Source organism: Neomonachus schauinslandi, chromosome 2 (genome assembly GCF_002201575.2).
Source record: "Neomonachus schauinslandi chromosome 2, ASM220157v2, whole genome shotgun sequence".
NCBI classification, from domain to species: Eukaryota; Metazoa; Chordata; class Mammalia; order Carnivora; family Phocidae; genus Neomonachus; species Neomonachus schauinslandi.
The window spans coordinates 83,897,090-83,919,829 of record NC_058404.1 but is presented as its reverse complement, the minus strand read 5'-3'; the positions used below and the strand labels follow the sequence as shown (position 1 = coordinate 83,919,829).

At 37.8% G+C, this 22,740-nt stretch overlaps 1 protein-coding gene across 5 annotated transcripts in view; it reads right to left on the bottom strand.

Moving 5' to 3' along the window:
- Positions 1-2,826: 2,826 nt before the first annotated feature.
- The window catches only part of INPP4B (inositol polyphosphate-4-phosphatase type II B), a 368,840-nt gene continuing 348,926 nt past the window's right edge, over positions 2,827-22,740 (bottom strand). For 3 of the 5 annotated variants that reach the window (XM_044912611.1, XM_021679326.1, XM_044912613.1), the window contains one exon: positions 2,827-2,963. In XM_044912611.1, coding sequence (XP_044768546.1) covers positions 2,831-2,963 — 133 coding nt within the window. In that variant the 3' untranslated portion in view covers positions 2,827-2,830. Of the gene's footprint in view, positions 2,964-4,226; positions 4,402-22,740 lie in introns of those variants that run through there. The other 2 variants (XM_021679325.1, XM_044912612.1) reach the window with 1 other exon arrangement.

Below are 22,740 nucleotides of genomic sequence, written 5' to 3'. Positions count from 1 at the left end.
CAAGGATTGTTTTGGCAGGATATAAACAAAATCCAAGACAATATTTACAAAGGAAAAAAAAAAAACCACACGAGAAATTAATAAATGCATCCAGATGTGGGTCTGCTTCAACCAAATATTTGAAACTTTTATGTTCAGCTGTTTCGCGGAACATTTTCAGGCTCTGAGTCTTTTGCCACTGGGTCAAACATAATCAAGATTTCACCTTCCCTTGTTTTTAAATATGTTTTCTATAGAACTCTGCAAACAGCTATACAGAACTGATTTCTGCATTTGGTAACATTAGAGGGGAAACATATTTTTAGCCAAAAAAAATTTTATATTGTTTGGAAATGTCATTTTCTTGGTTCAGTTTCTGGTTCAATCTGATACCTTGAAATAGGCCTGCTGGTGTATATTTTAAATAAAAAAAGAGAGAGAGGAAAGCATGACGAGGCTGTGTTTGTACAAAGGAGATTTTAAAACTTTTTAACATTTGCTTTTTGATTTAAAAAACTGTAATAACTTAAGAAATAGTGAGGTGGATTTCCAACAGTACTTGGAATAGCTCTCAGGAAAGAAGCAGTATTGCTGTTGGTATGAAACATGAATTTTCTTGGTTAAATCCACGTCTAACAGTATGCACAGATATACAGGCTTTGTATAGGGAAAGGCAGATGACTCTGCTAATAATAAAAGAAAACTTCTATGCATTTGTATCACAGTAAGCTCTAGCCTTTGAGACTTCTCTATTAGTACTTACTAAAAAAGAAAAAAAAAATCTTTGGGATATCTTCCCCAAATAGAAGACCCTACTTATTGGTTTTCTAGTAAATAAGTATTTTTTCAGTATTTGAGTCAAGAGTTTTCATTTTTAAAAATATAAACAAAAATGACTGTTTATAAGAGTATTTACAGGATGATACATTTTCATTTAAGGTCTCTTGGAACACAGACCACTCTTTGATATACTGAATGAGGCTTCACTGTTACTCAAGAACCTCTGTCATCCCAAACCTCTTTACCTTAAATCCAATGGGATCATGGAAATAACCACAAATCCTACCATTTTCAAATAAAATTGAACAATTCAAAAATTATATTTAATCACTGAAATGGAGAAGGAAGCATAAAAGGGAGAACACCATGAAACTTTGTCTGTAAATAGATCTATAGTACACTGCATCTTTTTATTAAAAAACCTGTAAACTGTTTGTCGATGGCCTCAAATATAATGCCCACAAGTCAGTAGCTAAAATAATGGATTGAGAATTCTAGTATTAAAAGCCCCAAGCGGTTATCTAAAATTTGTAGTAATCTGAAAACCCAACATGAACCTAGAAATCTGTTTGGAGTCCTTAGTTCAACACACATCTTAGCCAAGAAGCTGTCATGCTAGCTTCGAAAGCCTCATAATATCATCCACTGAATGTGGTCACAGCCAGGAGATGTCTATGTAACAGCCCTCCAGCATTTCCAAGGGGAGATTTATGCTCTGGCTAGCATACTCTTCCAATGAGTGAGGAAAAAGAATAAACTCTTAACATCTGGAGAAAACAGGTTTCATTTATTCAGACCATTATACTCCAAGGTTCAGTTCTGGCAATAAATGCCAATTTCTATTTAACGAACTAGCATTCTCCCACAATTTTCATGTACTTTTAGCATGGCAATTTGGAGATTAGACAAGCCACAGGTTAGGAAGGTAAGAAGAGATTTTAATCATGGTTCTAAAATGATCTAGCTGGATGATTGGGGTGCTTATCTTCCTTGTGCTTTAATTTACCTATTTATAATGACTTTATACGAGATGATCTCTAAAGCAATTTCTAATTTGGAATTCTGGAAAACCTATGGTGCGATTTCCCTGAGAATAAATTTCAAATTCAGGTTAACAGAAATAATTGTTTCAGTTTATCACTAGTTACGGTTGCATAGGTCTTAAAATGTTTATTCACACATAGTAATCTATGCCAGACAATGCATACTTCCACCATCTATATTCTGTAGCAAGAGGACTATTGGAAAACATCACAAAGATAGTTTATTGACTTTTATGAACTTGGCTACATAAAGTTCAGGCTGTTGGGAATTTTTAGGTTTGACATCAGCAGGCTGATCAGCTTTCATTTCCTTGCAGTTGCTGTTCCTCCAGTGTTTTTTCCTACTATTCTATTCAACTTTCTCTATCACCACTTCTGTCATGGGGCCACACGGCACGAGTCAGAGTTTTGAAAAGATACCACGTTACAGAAAAGTCTCTTCGTGTTGCTAACACTGTCATCTACCTGTTCGGGAGGACTGGTCTTGTCTGGCCTGGAGGACCCAAGTCTTTACAAGCACACCGGCAACCGGCTTCCACGGTCAAGATCGTGCATTGATGCTACTGAATTTTAATTCACTGGAAAAATATTTTCTGAATCCCACACATGGGCTTTAAGGTTACACGTGAGTACGGCTGTGAAATAACATGTCTGAGTCTCCCTCCCCTGTCCCCTCTTTTGTCTTCCCTTTGGAGGTCGAGCGCCCCTCTCTGAGTCACCTGTCTTCCTCCTGTGACAGCCTACGGCTGAAGGACTCCATGAACGAAATGCACCCATTTTGAGCTGAACACAGCCAGCGAGGGGCAACGCGTTGAAGCGGAGACCTAGAATCACGATGTTACTTGAGATTTTTTTAACGGATTTCATTCAGAGTAATATGCTAATACCTAATCCAAATAATGCCTAGATTGGGGCAAACATCCCTGATCACCTCCCTCCACAAATTCGTGACAATAAAAAAGTTAAAAGGGTGGAGATTATCCGACTGCAGCGTGTTTGTGTTCCTGCTTATTTACATGTTGGTAAAGTTAGGTGTCAGCTTTTCCATAAGTCCCCTCTGGAGGTCGGTACTGCTTGGGGAAAGCCATCAGCTGTAGCATGTTGAAAGCATACTTTCTGCATTTGACATTCTTCAGTACATTCTCTATGCGGCATCCTTCTCTGGTGAAAGGGGAGAAAGCACAACTTCATGAAACACAGAATAAATAAATATGCTTTATTTGTTCAATGCAGAGTTGCAGCAACAGTCCAAGTAAAAATAACAAAGATTCAACTCTACATTTTTTTTTTTCCCACAAATGATGATACATCTTACAAAATTAAATCCTAGGCCAGGCCCAATACCGTTATTGCCCTCGGAAAGAGATGATTCAAGTCTCTTTGCTCGTAACAGATATTTAAGGTTTAATAAACTCTTTAAATATAACTGGCTCCACAGTACAGCTTCACTTTAGTTTCATAAATATATCTGCCTTTTTTTTATAACTTTGCCACAAATTAACTTCTCAGTCTCTTTTAAAACACATTAAAATCTACATGTAGCCCTAAGGATGCAGGTTCTAGGAATAAGGCATTTAATTGATTAAGTCTGGCCCTATAGATTTTTAAAGGAAAATTTCATCTCTATTTTACTCCATTATTTTAGCTGTGCAACGAAGAGAAGAATGGCTTTCCGAACAGCCTGGTCCAAGTCTCCGCTTTATAAAGGAAGGGGGCTTGTGCAGACAGTACAAAAGTCACAGGTGCTGAAAATGGCGCGTAAGACACAAACAAGACTTTGTTAAAAAGAATAGAAAAGCATTCTGAGAGCCAAATCAACCCAAACAATAGTTACAAACAGGTTAATTTAATTATAAAACATAAATAGCCATTCTCTCCATAAAATTACTCGACAGAAAAGGGTCAACTGAAGCCAAGAACTAACATAACTCACAGGTTAAGGAATCAAACAGAAGGTTCTATCAGCCGACGGCAACGATGATATTAGCACAGTGGAAATAAAGTCTGGAACCTCCCACATCTCTAAGACTTGTCTCAGGGTTTCAGTGCATTGTGCCAATTCATTCTTAATTGTTTTTGATAAATTGAATGGGAAGAGAAACGGGAGGTGCAGAACTTCAAGCTTTCAGGATTCTGTTCTTTGTCTTATTCCAAAGACAGTAATTTAAAAATTATTTTGAGCTAGTTAACAGTGGGAAACACTTTTCCATGAACAAAAGACCAAAATAATTCCCTTAATGCATAGTACTTCTTTTTGTAGATTTCAGGAAAAACAAACAAAACACAATTCAAACATTTGGTTTTTTTTTTTTTTAAATTCTGTGAATCTGAAAATGTAGAAATATTACAGCATCGCCCCCACCCCCGCCCCGTAATTTAAAGTCCATTGTCATTTGTAGAAAAGAAAGGAATACAACATAAAACTTATTGGTATTTGGCTAATAGTAATGCAAGACTTAAAATAAGCCACACAACTAGCAGGTGTGAGCTGACAAGCAGCAAGGCGACAGGATAGAAGTGTCGAGAAGTTGGCTTGTTATCAGTTAGACAGCCTGTTTCGGGATCATCGGATTCATTCAGTGCTCCCTGGGTTTGTCTGCTGTTAAACAGGGGGAGGGGGAAGTCAGGGGAGAAAAGAAAATAGTATAGCATTCACACAGGAAAGAAACTCAACCTTAAATATCCTGAAATACAACACATTATGTTATATAATACAGCTGTTTCAGATGGAGTTTTTATGCTAAACAGCCCCAAATGCATCCTGTGCATTTTTTTCTTCCTGTACTACATTGACAAATGTATTTAAAAAAAGAAGATTCCTTTTGCTTTACGTGCAAGAAGGAAGAGAGAGACACTAAGATGATATTCACATGGGTTGAATGTGTACGTACCAGGAAGAATCAATCGCATAAGAAGCATAACAGCACCAATCAACAAGACTACACGAATAAAACTAAAATATGGATGAGGCCATAAAAAATATTCTGATAAATACATCTTTGGAAAACAAAATGAGAAACACAGTATGTAGTGAAGCAAACGGACATGCCTGGCACATTGGAACACACCATCTATTGTTACTATACCTACATAATGCATTTAAAGTTATAACAATGATTTATGGAAATGGTCTGGTATTTAAAATGAATGAAACATCTGACATGTCATCCTTGCCAGCCATACGATTCGTTGAACAAAACTCGACTCAGCACCCTTCTGTTAGTTCAGCTCATACACTATGTTTTCTGCTGCTCATCTTACTTAGATGAGGCCAAATCTATCTCCAAGGGACTCCTGATCTGAAAAGAGATCCGTATTTGCAGAGTGACTCTTCGGGAAAGAAACGATTTCCTGTGTGAGTGAAAAATGGACGTTTGTAATTGGGCTTAAAAGCTGCTCCAATTGTGGCATGTCTGAGATCTGCCATACTTACCTAAGTCGAAAATAAAAGTTCTATGTTCTATTTCATCAGTATTCAGAGTTTTCAGAATTTCAATCATACTCAGTTGTCAAGGGGTGGTTTGATCTTTATGAGCTCCTCCAGGTTCTGAAGCAGAAAACTGGCTGTCACTCAGTCTTAAGAAGAGTGCCATGGGAACAAGCCTCTGAGCTTCCATAGCCCCCTTTCAACCAGTTGCAGCCCCTGAAAACTTCCTACACAGACATTCCTGATGAGGCATTTGACCACATCACTGGCCAGCAGTGGTCGTAATTACTTCGAACATCTATCTGACTTAGTTTAAAGCATCCAATCAATCATGTTGTGCTGTGCTCTGGTGTTCCCTTGTTCTTTGGTAAGACCTAAGGACTGTGGAGCCAGTGACAAAGTGAAATAGCAGCTTCTCTGAATAAAACAAATGGTTTATTGAGCAAAAGGAGAGTTATTCTGGACTTGCATAATTCCTATTGTCAATTGTGTGAGTGAGCTGGTTACTTGTTCAACATTCTGTGGCACTTAGGTAGGAAATACGTGGTAGGTTTTAAAGAATTGATATTTTTGTGATTAAGAAAAGCTTCCTTGCCCAGTATTATTTCTCTAGTATCACTACCATGCCCTCCTGTCCAGTTTTAAGGTGAAAGTTATCTGTAGCAAATCTTTTTTTTTTTTAAAGATTTTATTTATTTATTTGAGAGAGAGAGACACAGCAAGAGAGGGAACACAAGCAGGGGGAGTGGGAGAGGGAGAAGCAGGCTTCCCGCTGAGCAGGGAGCCCGATGCGGGGCTCGATCCCAGGACCCTGGGATCATGACCTGAGCCGAAGGCAGACGCTTAACGACGGAGCCACCCAGGCGCCCCTGTAGCAAATCTTAACTTCGTTGAAAACTTTTTGCCTCTCCCATCTTCCTTGTTAGGAGAGAAGTATAGTCTCCTAAATCACCTCTCTCTCATCTATCTATCAATCATATTATAAATATTATATTCTGATTACAAATTTAGGTTAAATATTAACCACAACCTATCAATATAATAGTATAGAAATACTCTCTCCCACTGGGGCCACCTGTAGATAGGCTCTGGCTGAGGAGTACACTAGTGGCCAGAAAGTAAGTTGAAAGGATTTTGTGACAGTCCTTAATGCAAATACAGGGGACTGATTTATACTAGTTTTTTTTTTTTTAAACAACTGCCAGAGCACATTTCACATATTCCAGTCTGTTTGCTGAATATGCCTGAGAAGTGAAAATTACTAAATTAAAAGGTGGTGGTTTTTTTGTTTTGTTTTGTTTCTGGAAGGATAGTTTTATAATCGAATTACTTTATTGTTTACTGACTTCATTCTCTGGAGATTAGCATAATACATTAAAAATGCCTCACACATAATAATTCCATTATTCAGCTAGAATTGAAGGCCACGTGGCCGAGGGGACAGCACAGAACTTAAGGCTCGAGGCCCCTGACTATGGCGCATTGTGCACACGGGTGCTGTTCCTTCTTTCTACTAAGAATAGCACAAATGGTCATTTCCTCGTAACCACAAATGAATTTTTAAGCACTCTGCAAGTGTAAACTGCAAAGGATGTGTTAAGTAATGATATTAGTAATTTCCTCACCAGCGGATTATGAAAAAATAACTAATTAGTGGCCGCCTTGCAAGGTGCCCTGACAATACAGAGTCATTCGTTTTAGCCATCATTAGTAGATCACCATGGAAGCAAATCACCGTGTTGCCTCCACTGAAATGTGACATGATCAGTCATTTAAGGGCAGTTACTAAATCTGCAGGATAGAAAATGATTTTTTTTTTCTTTACAGACCCATCAAAGCCATCACTTAAAAACAAGTAAAAAAAAATGTCTCACTTTTAAATACATCACTGCTACATGAGGAGACATTTCCTTAAATAAAACCCAATGTGCATGACTTGATGACATTGGCGTATTTCTCCCTCTTTTCGTGGGTGACTACGGCTGTATGGTAGATCACAAGTCCCCCACTGCAGGTATCCTCTCAAACCACCCAAACCGCTAAAAACAAAAGTGACATTGGGGAGGGTATGTGCTATGGTGAGCACTGTGAATTGCGTAAGACTGATGAATCACAGACCTGTACCCCTGAAACAAATAATACGTTATATGTTAAAAAAAAAAAAAAAAGAAGATAGTAGGAAAGGAAAAATGAAGGGGGGGAAATCGGAGGGGGAGATGAACCATGAGAGACAATGGACTCTGAGAAACAAACTGAGGGTTCTAGAGGGGAGGGGGTGGGGGGATGGGTTAGCCTGGTGATGGGTATTGAGGAGGGCACATTCTGCATGGAGCACTGGGTGTTATGCACAAACAATGAATCATGGAACATTACATCAAAAACTAATGATGTAATGTATGGTGACTACCATAACATAATAAAATAAAATCTAAAAAAAAAAGTGATAGTCTTCCTATCTTCTGCTCGGTAATCATTCATGAAGAGTTTTGCTATTTGGTATTTTATTCCTTTAACCATTCTAGCTCCCCCAAAGGAAAATTCCCAATTAGAACTAAATTGAAAAAGATTTACTTCTGACCAGAAAGCTGATTTCCTCCCATGCTAAAATGAGACCATTTAACATTTAATTACATCCAGGTTTGGGGCCGTGCGTACACCAGCTTGAAATTATGTGCTAAGATTTGAAAGCCAATATTTTTACAGAGTTTTCTTTGACTCCACATTCATCTAATAAATCAGTCTTAATAGAGCACCATGTTTCAGGCCCTAGATTGGTGGATTGCATCAGAGTTTAAGCTGGCCAATCTGTGTAAAAATGAATATAATGTAGGTCTCGTATCAATAAGAACTTTGAGACTGGTACAGAAATCACAGAATCATAGATTCTCAGATGTAAAAGTGACTTCAAAAAATCTTCAAGTTGAACTGCACATTTTATAGATGAGAAACTAAATCTGAAGGCTTTGCCGATGCTTTACAACAGCAATCGCGAGGAAAGGATCCTGAGAATGTAGTTAGTCTGCTTCACAGTTTGCTTACACAGCAGTCTGATAAAATAAGGGGAGAAAGACTTCTTGTGTTCAGTTTAGATCAAGGCCCATGAAATTTAAAACTTAAAATACTCTTAAATGTCAAATTATCTACCAAAGCTTTTCAAAAGTTTAATTTATAACTAGAATATTAAAAGTATATTTCCAGGACTTTAAGAAACTGTACAACTATTTAAATCCAGGGAAAATTTTGATAAAACAATGTCAAAGGTGGGATAATTTCCAGTGGCCTAGAAGCAAGATTAGCCTTTGTGGCCACTGGATCACCTGCCACATTTAAGATGGTTTCTTCATTCTAATTGGATTTCAGAATCTAATTCAAAATATATTAAAGCCCCTAAATGAAGAAATTACTCAGAAGATGTAAGATTTTGTCACTGCTTTGAGTATCTGGGTCATAGAGTGTTTCTAATCATCACGGATAAGTTTGGTATAAAAGAAAGAGCAGTATTAAGCAAAACACAGCCCCAAAGGAAGTGGGAGTCCTCCCCATAGGACACTGCATGCATTTCTGGACAGGACATGTTTTGGGGGGAGGGTGACTGCTACGAACTAGAGGATACCAGAGCCTAATAACCAGGAAGTAATAGTGAGCTGGAGAGCCTGGCATATCAGAGAAGACGAAGACGGAAGACGTTGAGAATCAGAAGCGCTCCATTGGCTTAGAGAAGAGGAAAAACCAAGAGGCTGATTTCAGAGAGTCCAAGTTTCTCTAGTATAAAGTCTGGGATACCCTGGGAAGCAAAGGGAGTGTGTGGAAGTAAAGAAAAAGATCTCCCATGCATCATGTCCTACCCTGTGAAAGCTGCTTTGTAGGTGTTATCTTGTTCATTTCTTACACACAGCCAAGCTGGTCGGCATTTTTATCTCCAAGAGCCCAAAAGGGTCACAAAACTTGTTCAAGTGGCAGATAGGGGAGTTTTATCCCTGTCTGTCCAGTGGAAAAACCATATTCCTCTCACTTTATGACTGGGCTCCTTCAAGCACAAGGCTTCTTGCTCTGTCTGAAGCTGGCAGGTGTGATTTCTTGCTAGTTGTTACATTAGATTAAGGGACTTCTAAAATTACTTTCATCTCCACCTTCCCGTGATTCTTTGATTCTATTCAAACATAACGGCAATACTCTAGAGATGCATATTTTTTTCTACCAATAGAATAGATGACAGTTCAATAAGAACTAGTTGAGGTAGGGAGCAAAAATCAAAGAATGCCAAGCATGTTGACACTGTGTTTGGTCTCTGAAGGTGTTCTTACCCATTCTTACCTATTGTTAGAGCTAAAAAAAGGCATGTGACTTATTCGACCATTTTGATTTAATTTCTCCCTGGTATCACTTTTTTACTCTTCTTCCATTTCACTCTTTTAGTTTTATAAAGTACCCAGAAAACAGGAATATCCTCTTGTCAGAAGAAGCAAGGCTCCAAGTAGTGACACTTTCAGATAGTATCTGAACATTGCTCTGAAGAGACAGAACATACATATGCCCAGAAAAACAACTCAAAAAAAGATAGGAAAGTGGCTTGGTATCAAGTCTAAACATGTTTTATATAAAATTTTGGGGGGCTCGAACTCATGACCTTGAGATCAAGACCTGAGCTGAAATCAAAAGTCGGATGCTTAACTGACTGAGCCACTCAGGCACCCGTATATATATATATAAAAATTTAAAGAAAAAAAAGAAAGGAGGAAGAGAGACATAATGAGTTGAAAGTATAATTGCTTCCATCAGATGATTATCAGAGAACTGATTCCAGCTTTGATCTTAGAATTTTAGAAAGAAGGATATTTGGATAAGGTCCAGAAAGAAGTATCATAAATGATTAAAGGACTGAAGAAAAAAGCTTATGAGGAGGTGTTTACGGTTAATTTTATTTGGATAAGAGAAGACTAATATGCAATGTGATCGCTATATTTAAATGTATGTAAGACTGTAGTAAAATAATTTTTGAGGTATTATTTTTTGTTCTCTTATATTTTAGGCTGTAGAATAAAGCATGTGTTCCAGGAATTTTAGCGGTGCCCAAACTAAGTAGATCTGCCCTTCGTTGATCTCATGACAGAGAAAATGTGAGGTGGCCAATGAGGGGGAATAGGATCTTTGAGGGTGGGGAGAGGAAAGAGAGGGAGAGGGAGAAGGAAAGGGAAGGGAGAGAGAGACACATAAAGACAGAGAACAACTAGGAAGAAGACAAAAGGACAAAGTTTGGTGTGGGGGGCGTGCGGGGGGTGTGAAGCCCTGTGCCTTGTTCCACATGGGTGCCTGGGGACAAATGACCACCAGACGGGAAGGGAGGCTGGATGCATCCAGGAAGCTGGCCCTCAGTCCTCAGTCACTGGTCTTGCCAAACAGTCCCTTGTCTTGAGTTTGGCTCCGATGCAACGAAATAAAGGTGAATGAAATACCACAGTGAACAGGAAATGGGCACACCAGTGGCTAATGACTGCTAACAGACAAGCCTTCTAGAAGTTTCAGTGCAAGATAAGACCTGTGGTAAGAGGAAGGCTCGAAATAAAAGTGACAAACTTTCCATCATCCTGGCTGGACGGGAACCGAAATGGAGAGTGACACTTGTTTAAAGAAATTTCTTTAGAAGAAACAAAAAACCACATTACATCTTACGTACCTTAGCGGGCAGATAAATAAGGAAATTCTATAAAGAAATAAGTGCACAGGTCTAGATATAAACCCATAATTCATTTTCTATTTCCCATGCAACGTAACTAGCTTTTCTTTGTACCGGAGTGCCAACAAGATGACTTAGCTTTAATTGCTTCAAAGTTAACAGTCAGAAGAAGGGAAACCAGTCCTTAAAAAACATTCTGTAATGTGCTTGTTGCTTTGGTACTTAAAATATAAACAACCACTGTCTCACTGATCTAGTTTGCCATTCTCCTGGAGTTCGGGATAATTTTTATCCCCAAGTTAAGAGAAATTAACATGCCCAAAATAAGACTTCTGATTCCATTCTTGATAAGCACCAGACAGGGAATCATGAGATTAATCCACTGAGAGCTAGCTTCCCTGGTGGAGCTGCAGGCCTGGCAGGGCAGGCAGCCTGACTCCAGGGGTTGCCCTTAAGCTCTCAAATAAAAATCAAAGTCCATATATACCACAGATTATAGCCTATGTTATTCTGAAAGTCGCCTGGAAAATGTAGCAGGTATCGGTAGCAACGAATAAATATCAGGACTTGTGTAAAAGAAAAGAAAATCAGTTCAGCTCTCTCTTACCTATTTGGTTAAGTATCTAATACTGTTAATGACCTTTAGTTATCTAGATTTTGTGTCCTGCATACGACTCCTGATTCTGGCCATTGGGAAAGCCTTATAACTGGCTTCCTAGAACTCCACTATTTATTCAGGGTTGATAAATGATCTCAAAAGTTGTTCAGCCAGCGGTGTCTCGGTGGCTCAGTCGGTTGAGCGTCAGTTCATGATCTCGGGGAGGTGAGATCGAGCTCAGGGTCAGTCTCCATGCTCAGCATGGAGCCCCACCTCACACTCTAAATAAACAAACAAACAAACAAACAAATAAATAAATAAAATCTTAAAAAAAAAAAAAAGATGTTCAGCTGTTCTCTACTGACCAGAGACTTACTTCCTCCTGTTTTTCTGTTTAATACTGGGTATTTCTTTTCCTTTTTTAAATGATATTGTCCCAATATAAGTTCTAGTCACTTGACTATAGATCTTGATTAACTTCCCTTTTTGATCTGTACCCCTCAGCCCCTCTAAGGATACAGAACACAACTCCATGAAAATAACATTTCCCAAGATAACTCTGATGAAATAAGTTGAGGGAATATTGGGTTAAAAACTCAAAGACATTAATTAATTAATTAATTTATGAAATACTCTTTTAAGTACTGACTTTGTGCACTGAATGGTGTGAACTGACAACAGTCTAAAAGGAATAGAAAAGAGGAGGGGGCAATGATGTAGGGAAAGTTGATTGATCCTGAAATGACAGAGGCCCCTAAAGTTCAGGCTAAAAAATTTTGGCATTACTCTCTATGTAGCAGGGAGTGACTGATGGGTGCTGAACTTTAGGAAGTAGACTGGAAGGCAAGGGATTGGAGAAAGCAGAACAATTAAGAGACTACTGCAATGGTCTGGGTGAAAAGTTGTAAGGGTCTGGAGTAAAGCAGAAGAAATAGAAATGAATGAGAGACCATATCTGAAAGACAGGGGATGGGGTGAATCAACATCCTGGGGAACCTACCTTATATGAATTATAGACAGAGGTAGCAATTATAAATCATAAGACACAGGAGAGAGTATGTATCTTGGATACAGTTTTTCCCCTTCTCTGTTCCCTTTTGTAACTATGCCGACAGAGATAATCAGGCTGAGTCTAAGGACTCATCATTTCTGACACTTGCAACAATTTTCACAATAATTCTTGAAACGGCTGTGTTGTTTGCCAAATAGATGGCTATCTGGGAGAGTACAAAATATCACTCAGAGCCAACTGTGGTAATTGCTTACAATTAACTTTTTTGATTAAAATAAAAAATGTGTCAGTAGTTTCATTGTAGTAGAACCAAGAGAATTCTTAGGACACAACAGGTTTTTTTTTTTTCCTATCCATTTGGTTCATGCTTTGTTGCACTTCAGTCAGAAATCACATTCTGTATCGACTCTCTTCTGTCCAACTGACACAAAGACACAGACCTTAGAAAAAGGCTATTTTTTCCCTATTTTTGTTTTGTTTAGGGTCCCTCTAATTTGCTTAAAGCTTTTCCTCAACTCAGATTGTTGGAGCCTAAAGGGATGTTAGAGATCACCTGGTCCAACCCCTTCATTATTCAGATGAGAAAGCTGAGGCGTCCAGAGGAAGACAAGGATCTCATTAGTAGTCCATGGGGTGTAGAGCTGGGATTGTGTGCAGAACAATTAGATTGATGATATTCTTCAGCTCTCACACAATGAAACAGAACTTCCTCTCAGGCCCCATCCCTAACAGAGAGGAAGAAGCCACTTTCTCACTCCTCGGATTTTATACATTGTGAGGACATGGTGTCCAGCACATTCCTATACAGAAATGTTCTCAGGGTTGACAGGAAGTGGAGCCCATATGACTCATCCTGATCTCTCTGTTCCTCAGCAATCCCTAAGGCATTTTACTTCCTTTTTCTAGACAATTATGGTGTGGAATTAGCCTTTCTCAATCTTATCACTATAGCTGCTATTGCTCCAACTTACAAACCATTGAGAATGCCAGGAAAAAAAGAAAATTAATGAATGGGTTCACATAACACTGATTCATAAAACCATCAGCTAAGCTCATAGAACGTTAGTAATAAAAGTTACCATTTATTGAATACTAATTATTTTACAAAGGCCCATCCCTTCACCCTAATGATCTTCACCCTTTATACTACTACTGTAAGGGAAGTACAAAGATGCATTTTGCAAAAGGGAAAACTCAGAAATAGCCAAGTTTACATCAGCAGAAGAGGTAGAGATGGAATTTGAATCTCATTCCTTCTGACTCCTAAGTCTGTGCTCTTAATAATTGCTCTACTTTCTTCTCTACATTCTGCATTGGGCAAGAAACTATGGAGATCAGAGTATCTGCATACATGGCCTTACAGTCTACATAGGACACCTCAAAATACTCAGAATAATTAGAGAAAGAGATGTAGTATTTGCCATAAATGAAATAAAGCGTTCAAATCTAAAGAGTTTTCAGTGTGATCTTAGGCTTAGGGTGACCACACATCCCAGCGTGCCCAGGATAGCTCTGGTTAATGCCTGTTGCCCCAGCAGGACTTAGGTGGAGGGAAGGTGGGTTAAAGCATACAGTATTAAAAAGAAAGAAAAGAAAAAAGAAGCAAGGATATGTGGTGCTTGCTATGTTTGTGTGTTGTTACATGTTTGCTGAATAAGCGTGTGGCGGCATGTATTTACATTGAGAGAAGGATGGGAGGATGAGTGGAGAAACAGGGCAGGGTCTGACAAGGAGATGAAATGATACTACAAGATGACATGATTCTACATAATGTATCTGGGCTTTATAAAGATCAGTTTAAAAATACTCTGCAGGGTAGGGTGCCTGGTGGCTCAATCAGTTCAGCATCTGACTCTTGATCTCAGCTCAGGTCTTGATCTCAGGGGTGTGAGTTCAAGCCCTGTGTTGGACCCCATGCTGGGTGTGGAGCCTACTTAAAAAAAAAAAAAGAAGGTACTCTGCAGGGTAGACTGAAGTAGAAAAATTGGAGGCAGAAAAGCCAGTGAGGAGGATATTGAAATAATTAAGGTGTGAGGCAAATAGGACAGGATCAGCACGACAGAGAGAACTTGTCAAAGCCAAAAGACATGTTGGCGGGAAGAAATGGCAGAGCTCCAGTCAACAGACAAGTAATTAAGACTTGCCTGATTGTTTATGACTTGCATTGGCCCAACTATTAGGCGCTATGGTCATGGACAGTGAAAGAACAACAGAAATTGCCTTAATGCACTCATGAAGCTTTGGAGCTAAGTAACAGCAAACTGAAATAATGGTGCATGCTACCAAAAAGGTTTTACAGTAGTTAAAAAAAAAAAAAAAGTCATGGCAGAAGTGTATCATACAGCACAGAAAAACATAGGCAACTTAAAAACTGTTGTCATATGCAATTTAACTTCAGCAAAATAGTATCAGATCATAATAAATGAATTATGCTAACTCAGTTTTGTTGGTTTTATTTTATGTAACTTGTCCATTTGTTTTGATTTATAGTTGTATCAGAGCTAAAGGCATAGGGAATTTCTACCTGGCCTTATGTTTGGGCATATGTAAGTAAAATTGTACTAAAAATAGTTTCTGTCAGAAAGGAAGGTATGCAATAATTATTTCTTCTTAAGGAGATCAGTGCAGGATTCAGGTTTGAGAAACACTGTCTAACACAAATAAGACTGTTATTTACATCACTGGCTTTGACAAGGAGGTAGTTAACCGTCACATGCAACCAAACAGTTTAAGTGGTCTGGTGGATTGGGAGTCAAACTGAAGGAAGAGGAGGACGATATGGGATTAAAAAGCAACAGTGACAGTTGAGACCACATCAAGAGGTATATATCATATATAACAAATTCTGAAGGAGAAACATAAAATGAAGAAATGCAAGCAATAAAATCCAACCATATAAGCTATGATTGATACTCAAGACTTATTACAATAGCTGCACTTGGCTAAAATATGAGTTTTGTGATTCTGTGATAGACATCCCATATATTTCTTTCCAGAAAGGTGAATATATCAATAGGCAGGAATTAATTTTATGGCCAAAAATATAAATGATAATTGGCAAAATTCATTAAAAGACAAAGTGCCAAGAAATACGAAGACAGTCCAGATGTCAGATCTAATTACTCCAAACCACAAATCAATTAGCAAAGGTCCATAGGTCATACCCATGAGAAGTGCCATTGATTTAAAGAGCTGATTTTATGAGTTTTTGTCAGGTGGTGGTGTTGAGCTCTTAAACCACATGGCTAAAATACTTACTTTTTTTTTTTTTTTTTAAGATTTCATTTATTTGAGAGAGTGAGAGCCAGAGCCAGAGCGGGGTGAAAGGCAGAGGGAGAAGCAGAGTCCCCGCCAAGGAGGGAGCCCGATGCGGGGCTGGATCCCAGGACTCCAAGATCACGACTGGAGCCAAAGGCAGACGCTTAACCAACTGAGCCACCCAGGCACACTGGTTCTTTTAATTCCTTTTTCTAAATAAAAGTCAGTAATTCCTAGAAAACTAGCTTCTAAGAAATTCTTTAGGGGATCACGAAGAACTGACTCTGTGTAAATAAAGTTAATCTAGTAGTGACCTAAGATTCCTACATGCAAGTATGAAGCCAAAATTTATCAGGACACTTATCCTTTTGTTTTAGAGGACTGTATCTTAATGGATTCCTTTCTAGTAAATCAAAGATTAGCTGTTAACTCTCATTATCTTAAAATACTTCCCATTGAGAATGATTAATAAAAAGTAAATGGTTGATTAAAAACCAAAATACAGATTATTAGCCTATACATTCCTATAATTGTATAAAGTATCAGTTTCAAAAAAATTCTCAGCAGATACCATCGTACATAGTATACAGTAATTCTATATCTCGATATAGCATGGTGTTTATACACTGGAGAGTCAGACAGTCCTAGACTTGAATGTGGCTTTGCCTCTTGTTACCTATGTCACCTGGACAAGTTATATAATTTGGCTAAACTTTTATTTTGTCTTCTTTCCAATGGGGGTGATAATAGTATTGTTACAGATAGGTTGACATGAACACATATATATATAAGCAGACATGCACACAAATAGTATATTTAGCATGCCTTGCATATATTAAGTACTCAATAAATGGCAGCTATTATTATTGGTGTCATGCATACTGAAATACACTGAATAAATGCCAATGAAATAATCTACAAGATCTCTCTATTAATGGCTAATGAAAAACATACAATGTAACACAGAATTACCTTTATAAGAGTTACAGTCCACAGTAGTGATTTCAAAAAGAGTATTTAACCATTATTTCTAATAATATTTTGTTCTTATGATTTATATATACTAACAATGCATACAAATCCAAATTGGATGGGCTATTGAACAGTATGATACTTTTTAACCAAAAGATGTTTTACCTGTAGAATATTCCTTTCTTGCTTTTATTAGTACACATTTAATGATGCTTATTTCTCTTATGTTTCTATTCCATGCCTCACATAATCATACATAGCACAAAAGAACTGTCAATCTTATCATTCATCTTAGTCTACCTGAAATAATCATTTAATTCTGATGATGTTTTGTTATAATACTTTCAATCAAAAATCATTAATATATATAGAGATTTTTGTTCAAATATTTGTACCTTGAATAATTATAAATATTCAATCTCTCATAATTGAGATAATGATAATTAGAGAGGTTTGATGCAAACTAAATTATAAAATGCATAATACTTTCTAAGGGGAAATGAGGTTGCTCTTTTATTATTAAACTAGCTTATTTACTCCCTAGGAATTACTTATTTAAAATTTATTTCTCCAGAAACTACTACCTGATTACTTAAGTATAACCCATATTCTTCTATGTCAATAAATAGAAACTGGAGCAAATGCATATTGGTATAAATTAAAACAAGTACATAGGTTTCTTTGTTTTCCCTCTACTCTCCCATAAGTAGGCACATCTTTATAAAATAACATTAATTCCCTAAAAAATTCTACAGTCAGGAATACAGTGAATACTTTCATTAAATATTCTTTTTGAATACAATGCCCTTATTTTATCTACTGGCCAAAATTTGCTGTGCTTAAATTGCCTAGTTTGCTAAGATGACTTTCCCATATTGTGTTCCATAAGTATAGATGAATGTGCAGTGTTAACAAAAGTCAATTTTATTTCTGATAGAATTTTCACAAGACTTCAACATATAAAAGGGTGGGGGCTTTTGGCAGCTGAAAACATGCTATTTCTTGGCTGTAAGCAGTTGTTTCTCAGGTATTCACTTCATGATTATTCATTTAAATGTATACTTAGGTTTTATTCACTGTTTATTACTGATAATATTAATACTTTAACATTATGTCTTATAACATGTATTGTGATATTCTGTGATATTCTGAGGAGATATAGACTAAAAAACTTTCCTTTTGGGGAACACTTATTTAACATCATAAAGGCAACTAGTATTCAGAGGAGCATGAATTAGGAAATGTTGCCCTACAAGAGCTCAGAAAACAAAGTCACAGGCTAATTAGAAAACTAAACCATTTACTCAAATTAATATCCACGCACCAAAGTCATGATGTCTCACAAAGGTAGGTAGAAAATCACTGCAATCATCTAATTCTGACAAAAATGTATTATTCTTACATATGTATGTTTAGATTAGATGCCATTTTATCTTGATTTTTAACCTGGATAAAATGTTCCAATTTTCTTTTCACTTGGTATTGGATGAAATCCAGGGCTGTCTTAAAAACATGTACATCGAGAACCTATCACTAAAGGAAAGCAATGTGGATACTTTAATATTATAAGTAAAGATAGTACCACTGCTCTCATTTCTCTTTCTCTCTCTCTCTCTCTCTCTTTTTTTTTTTTTTCCTTTGGATGGCTTTGGTTTAAATAAAGTATGAAATGACATACTATACTGAAATAATATGTTGTTCTGACTTCCATGGAATCAATGTTCAAATCTTTCTTTTTTTCTTTTTATTTTTTTAAGATTTTATTTATCTGAGACAGAGAGAATGAGAGAGACAGAGAACACATGAGAGGGGGGAGGGTCAGAGGGAGAAGCAGGCTCCCCGCGGAGCAGGGAGCCCGATGCGGGACTCGATCCCGGGATCATGACCTGAGCCGAAGGCAGTCGCTTAACCAACTGAGCCACCCAGGCGCCCTCTTTTTTTATTTTTAAAGCTTATTTTTTTTAAGATTTTATTTATTTATTGTCAGAGAGAGAAAAAGAGAGAGAGAGAGTACAAGCAGGGGACCGGCAGGTAGAGGGAGAAGCAAACTCCCCGCTGAGCAGGGAGCTCAATGTGGGACTCAATCCCAGGACTCTGGGATCATGACCTGAGCCGAAGGCAGATGCTGAAACGACTGAGCCACCCAGGCAGGCATCCCTGTTCAAAGCTTTCTTAATCAAGAATAGACTATTAGGGGCAACTGGGTGGTTCAGTGGGTTCAGTATCCGAATCTTGATTTCAGCTCAGGTCTTGATCTAAGGGTCGTGAGATTGAGCCCCGCATTGGGCTCTGTGCTGGGTACGGAGGCTGCTTAAGATTCTCTCTCTCCCTCTGCCCCTCCTCCACCTCTCTTTCTTTCCCTCTCTTAAAAAAAAAAAAAAAAGAATAGACTATTATATCAGACTCCCATCATATTTAAAGTTTTTTCAAGTACTTTATAAAAAAAAATCCCTCATAACAATTTTTTGTTATTCTCTAGATGTATATCTTAAGAATATGATTTATTAATTTTATTGTGCTAAGCATTGTGTATTCCACTTTGGGGAACATCTGTAGATATAAACATTCCCAGGAGACAAGACATGTACAAATAACCTATTTTCCCCAGAATTTCTCTAAGTGCTATATAATCATTTTAGAGCTTCTAAACAAGCATGGAAACTCTATTGGTAAGATTTAAACACAGTTGTTGGGAAGAAAGGCTCCTTTCAGGGAAGAGTATTAATAAAGGAGGGATCTGGCAAACGGGGACCATCCGGTTTGCCTCAGAGGAAGTGTTGAGGGAAACAGGTCCTGGGCTTGTTGCTCTGACAAACCGATGGTGTGTATTGCAACGTAACTAAACTTAACTGAAGAGTTATTTGAGAGAATTGGCCTAGATACCCTCTAAGCCTAAAACCTAAGCTACCTCAACTTTTCCATCATTTACTGTACAATTCTAATTCTGAATTTCTAACTCTTCACCGTTCACCATGAACCAGGCATTGCATTAGACGCTAAAAAGATGAGTACTGTTTCAGCCTTCAGGGCTCCAAGACTAGAGGGAAAAAGGATATCTAAATCAATACTGATACCGAGATCTCACAGTGAATGTCGATACAGTAACACTCAAGCATAGAGAAAGGAACAATGAAGCATCACATAAGAGGTATCATCCAAGGTAGTTGTTATAATATGTGGCAGTTTAATTGGCAGAGGAGGTAGGAGGAGGTAGAAGCACAGCAGAGACAGATGGTGTGTGCAAAGGACAATGTCCTCAAGGATCTGGGGGATTGGTGGGGAGGAAAAGGGCTATAGAGAGAGAAGAGGCCAGGGGGGCAATGGTCATGGGACAGACCACTGAAAAGTTCCTAAGCAAGTAGGGGACTGACCAGATGTCTGTTTTTTCTTTTTCTTTTCTTTCTTTCTTTTTTTTTTTTTTTAAAGATTTTATTTATTTATTTGACAGAAAGAGAGACCACAAGCAGGGGGGAGGGGCAGAGGGAGAGGGATAAGCAGGCTCCCTACTCAGGGCTGGATCCGAGGATCCTAGGATCATGACCTGAGCAGAAGACAGACACCCAGCTGACTGAGCCACCCAGGCGCCCTGGATTTCTGTTTTGAAACATGAATTTTGGCAGCTACTCAGAGGGTGAGCTTCCAGAAAGCAGTAAGGAGAAGAAATCTGGTGAGAAATGGTAATGCTTAATCTCAGGCAGACACTATGTGGATGCTGCCATTCTGTGTTATTAACAGAAAGAAAATCTGTCCATTTCTAGAGACATTGGGGCCAGTGTTGGTATTTTGTTAGGAAAAATGAGAAATCTTGCCTTGTATTCTTTGTCCTAATAGCGGACCACCACATCCTCACATAAATAAAAGTTACAACTGTACTTGCAGTCATGGCCTAGCTTTTCAAAAAATACTGTAGATAGGCTTGAGCATTTAACTCAGAATTTACTTGAATCCCTCAATTTCTTTTCCAGGAATCATGGAAGATATAACCAGCTCTAGAAAATTGTGGGAGGGCAGTGAGTTACTAACTGCCAACCTCTCTACCAGAGAGCAAGAATGTTACAATAAGAATCCAAATGCAGGTCTTTCTTGTGTCAATTTTCACCTCTGACTTGGGCTTTAACAACCATTCTCTCATTCCCTTGAGGCTTAACTTATTCCTACTTGAATTCTGGCCTATAAAATGTATAAGTAGGCACAATCATTCACTCATGTCCACAGAATGTAATTTCATACTTTAGTAATAGAATACTAAATGATGCCTAGGATAGCCATCTGAAGGAAGGTGTCTTCCTAAAAGCCTAAATGGTTTTAGGGAGTTATTTGGACACTGGAGACATCTGTTCTTTTTCTTAGAAATATTTTATCATTTTAATCAACCTATCACTAAATGTATTTAGTGATATATTATCATATACCATCCATCTCTGCCTTCATATATTTTCTTCAGATAACCTTGCTAAACATTTCTATGCATCAATTTAGAAATTTCTAATGGAAATGTTGTTCTATAGGTCATTAAAAAAATCCTCTGATCATGCTCTATGTTGTTCTATTATGCTCTGTTATATGTAAATAAAATACACCAAAACCTGGCTGACTTCTCCATGGACATTATTCAATGTAATAACATGCTAAGCCGTACACTCTGTTTTTCATCTGTTTCTGTAGAAGCGAATGTCCTCAGAGTAGTGTCGGGAAACGCCACAACTGTATCTGAACACTTTTACATGCATGCATGAGATGATCACTGCTGCAAGTTCAAGTTCATTACAGCCTCATTTCAAGTTCCATCTGGGAATTAAACTTAAGAGACTGAAATGGGTTTTGTTATCCCTACTGTGCTGCTTAGGGAAGAGAACTCACGATGATAGGGAGAGCGATTGTCTCTGGGGCAGGAAACACAGAGTTTGGGATAGTTCACAACACACATACACACGGTAATCTAAAACTCAGATACTTCCACAGACAGGCCGGAGAGTCATTTTTTTTTTCTTTCATTGAGAACTGACTTAATTGTGAGTGTCTGCTTGCCTGGATTAAGGATTTGCAACATTTATTTTAATATTTTCTGATTCATTACTAAAACTAGTGCTGTGATTATAAGAGGCTGGATAATCACGAAGGATTCCTAAATCATACTTAAATATATCCACAGTCAGATAATGACATCGTTGGGCACAAAGTATTTAGGAGATGGAGATAATACTATACCTAAGGGATGCCATCTTTATTATGTACTGTCTGTAAAACGAGAATAGATGAAGAATGTGTTGCCTTATTTAGAACAATCTGTTCTACTGAACTTGAACGGATATTTCAAAGTCAGCTAATTTTAACCGTAGTCATCAGCTAAAGATAGCCTACTAAGCATTTTATGACATAAGAGTGACCAAGTGTGTGTGCATGTGTGTGTGCATGAATCTATTCACTAGTGTGAACCTTCTAGATTTTTTATTTTGCCTCATTAATTCAAAAAATAGTTCTTGTGGACTTACTCTGTGTATTTATAATTGCAAGTCACAGGAACCATGGGGCTAATGATACTGCATTCATTTTCAATAGCACAGTGCATTAAAGTTGGTTTGATGGTTAAATAGACCACTGTTAATATTGACAATCACTGATTCCTAAGACAAACCTAAAAGGGGATTCAAATTCTGCAAACCTCTTTATCATACAGCAAGAAAAAGATGACTCTGAGGTAGACATGGACTCCAGACTTTACATTCAGAAGAGGCCATGGTAAATACAACTGTCAACCCCACATTCATAAAATAAAGCAGGTCTTTGTCAACTAGGAAAGTCATTTTCTATCCTTTCTCTAAATCTTATGTGTGTGTGTGTGTGTGTGTATGTTTTAAGGCTAGATGAGATAATACCCATTAAATTCTTTAAAAGAGTACAAAAAGGGAATTACAGAGGTATCTGAGTTAACCAAAGGAACACATTATATTCTGGGTCATCAGGATTAGCAATAAAGTGGTCATTTCAAATCATAAG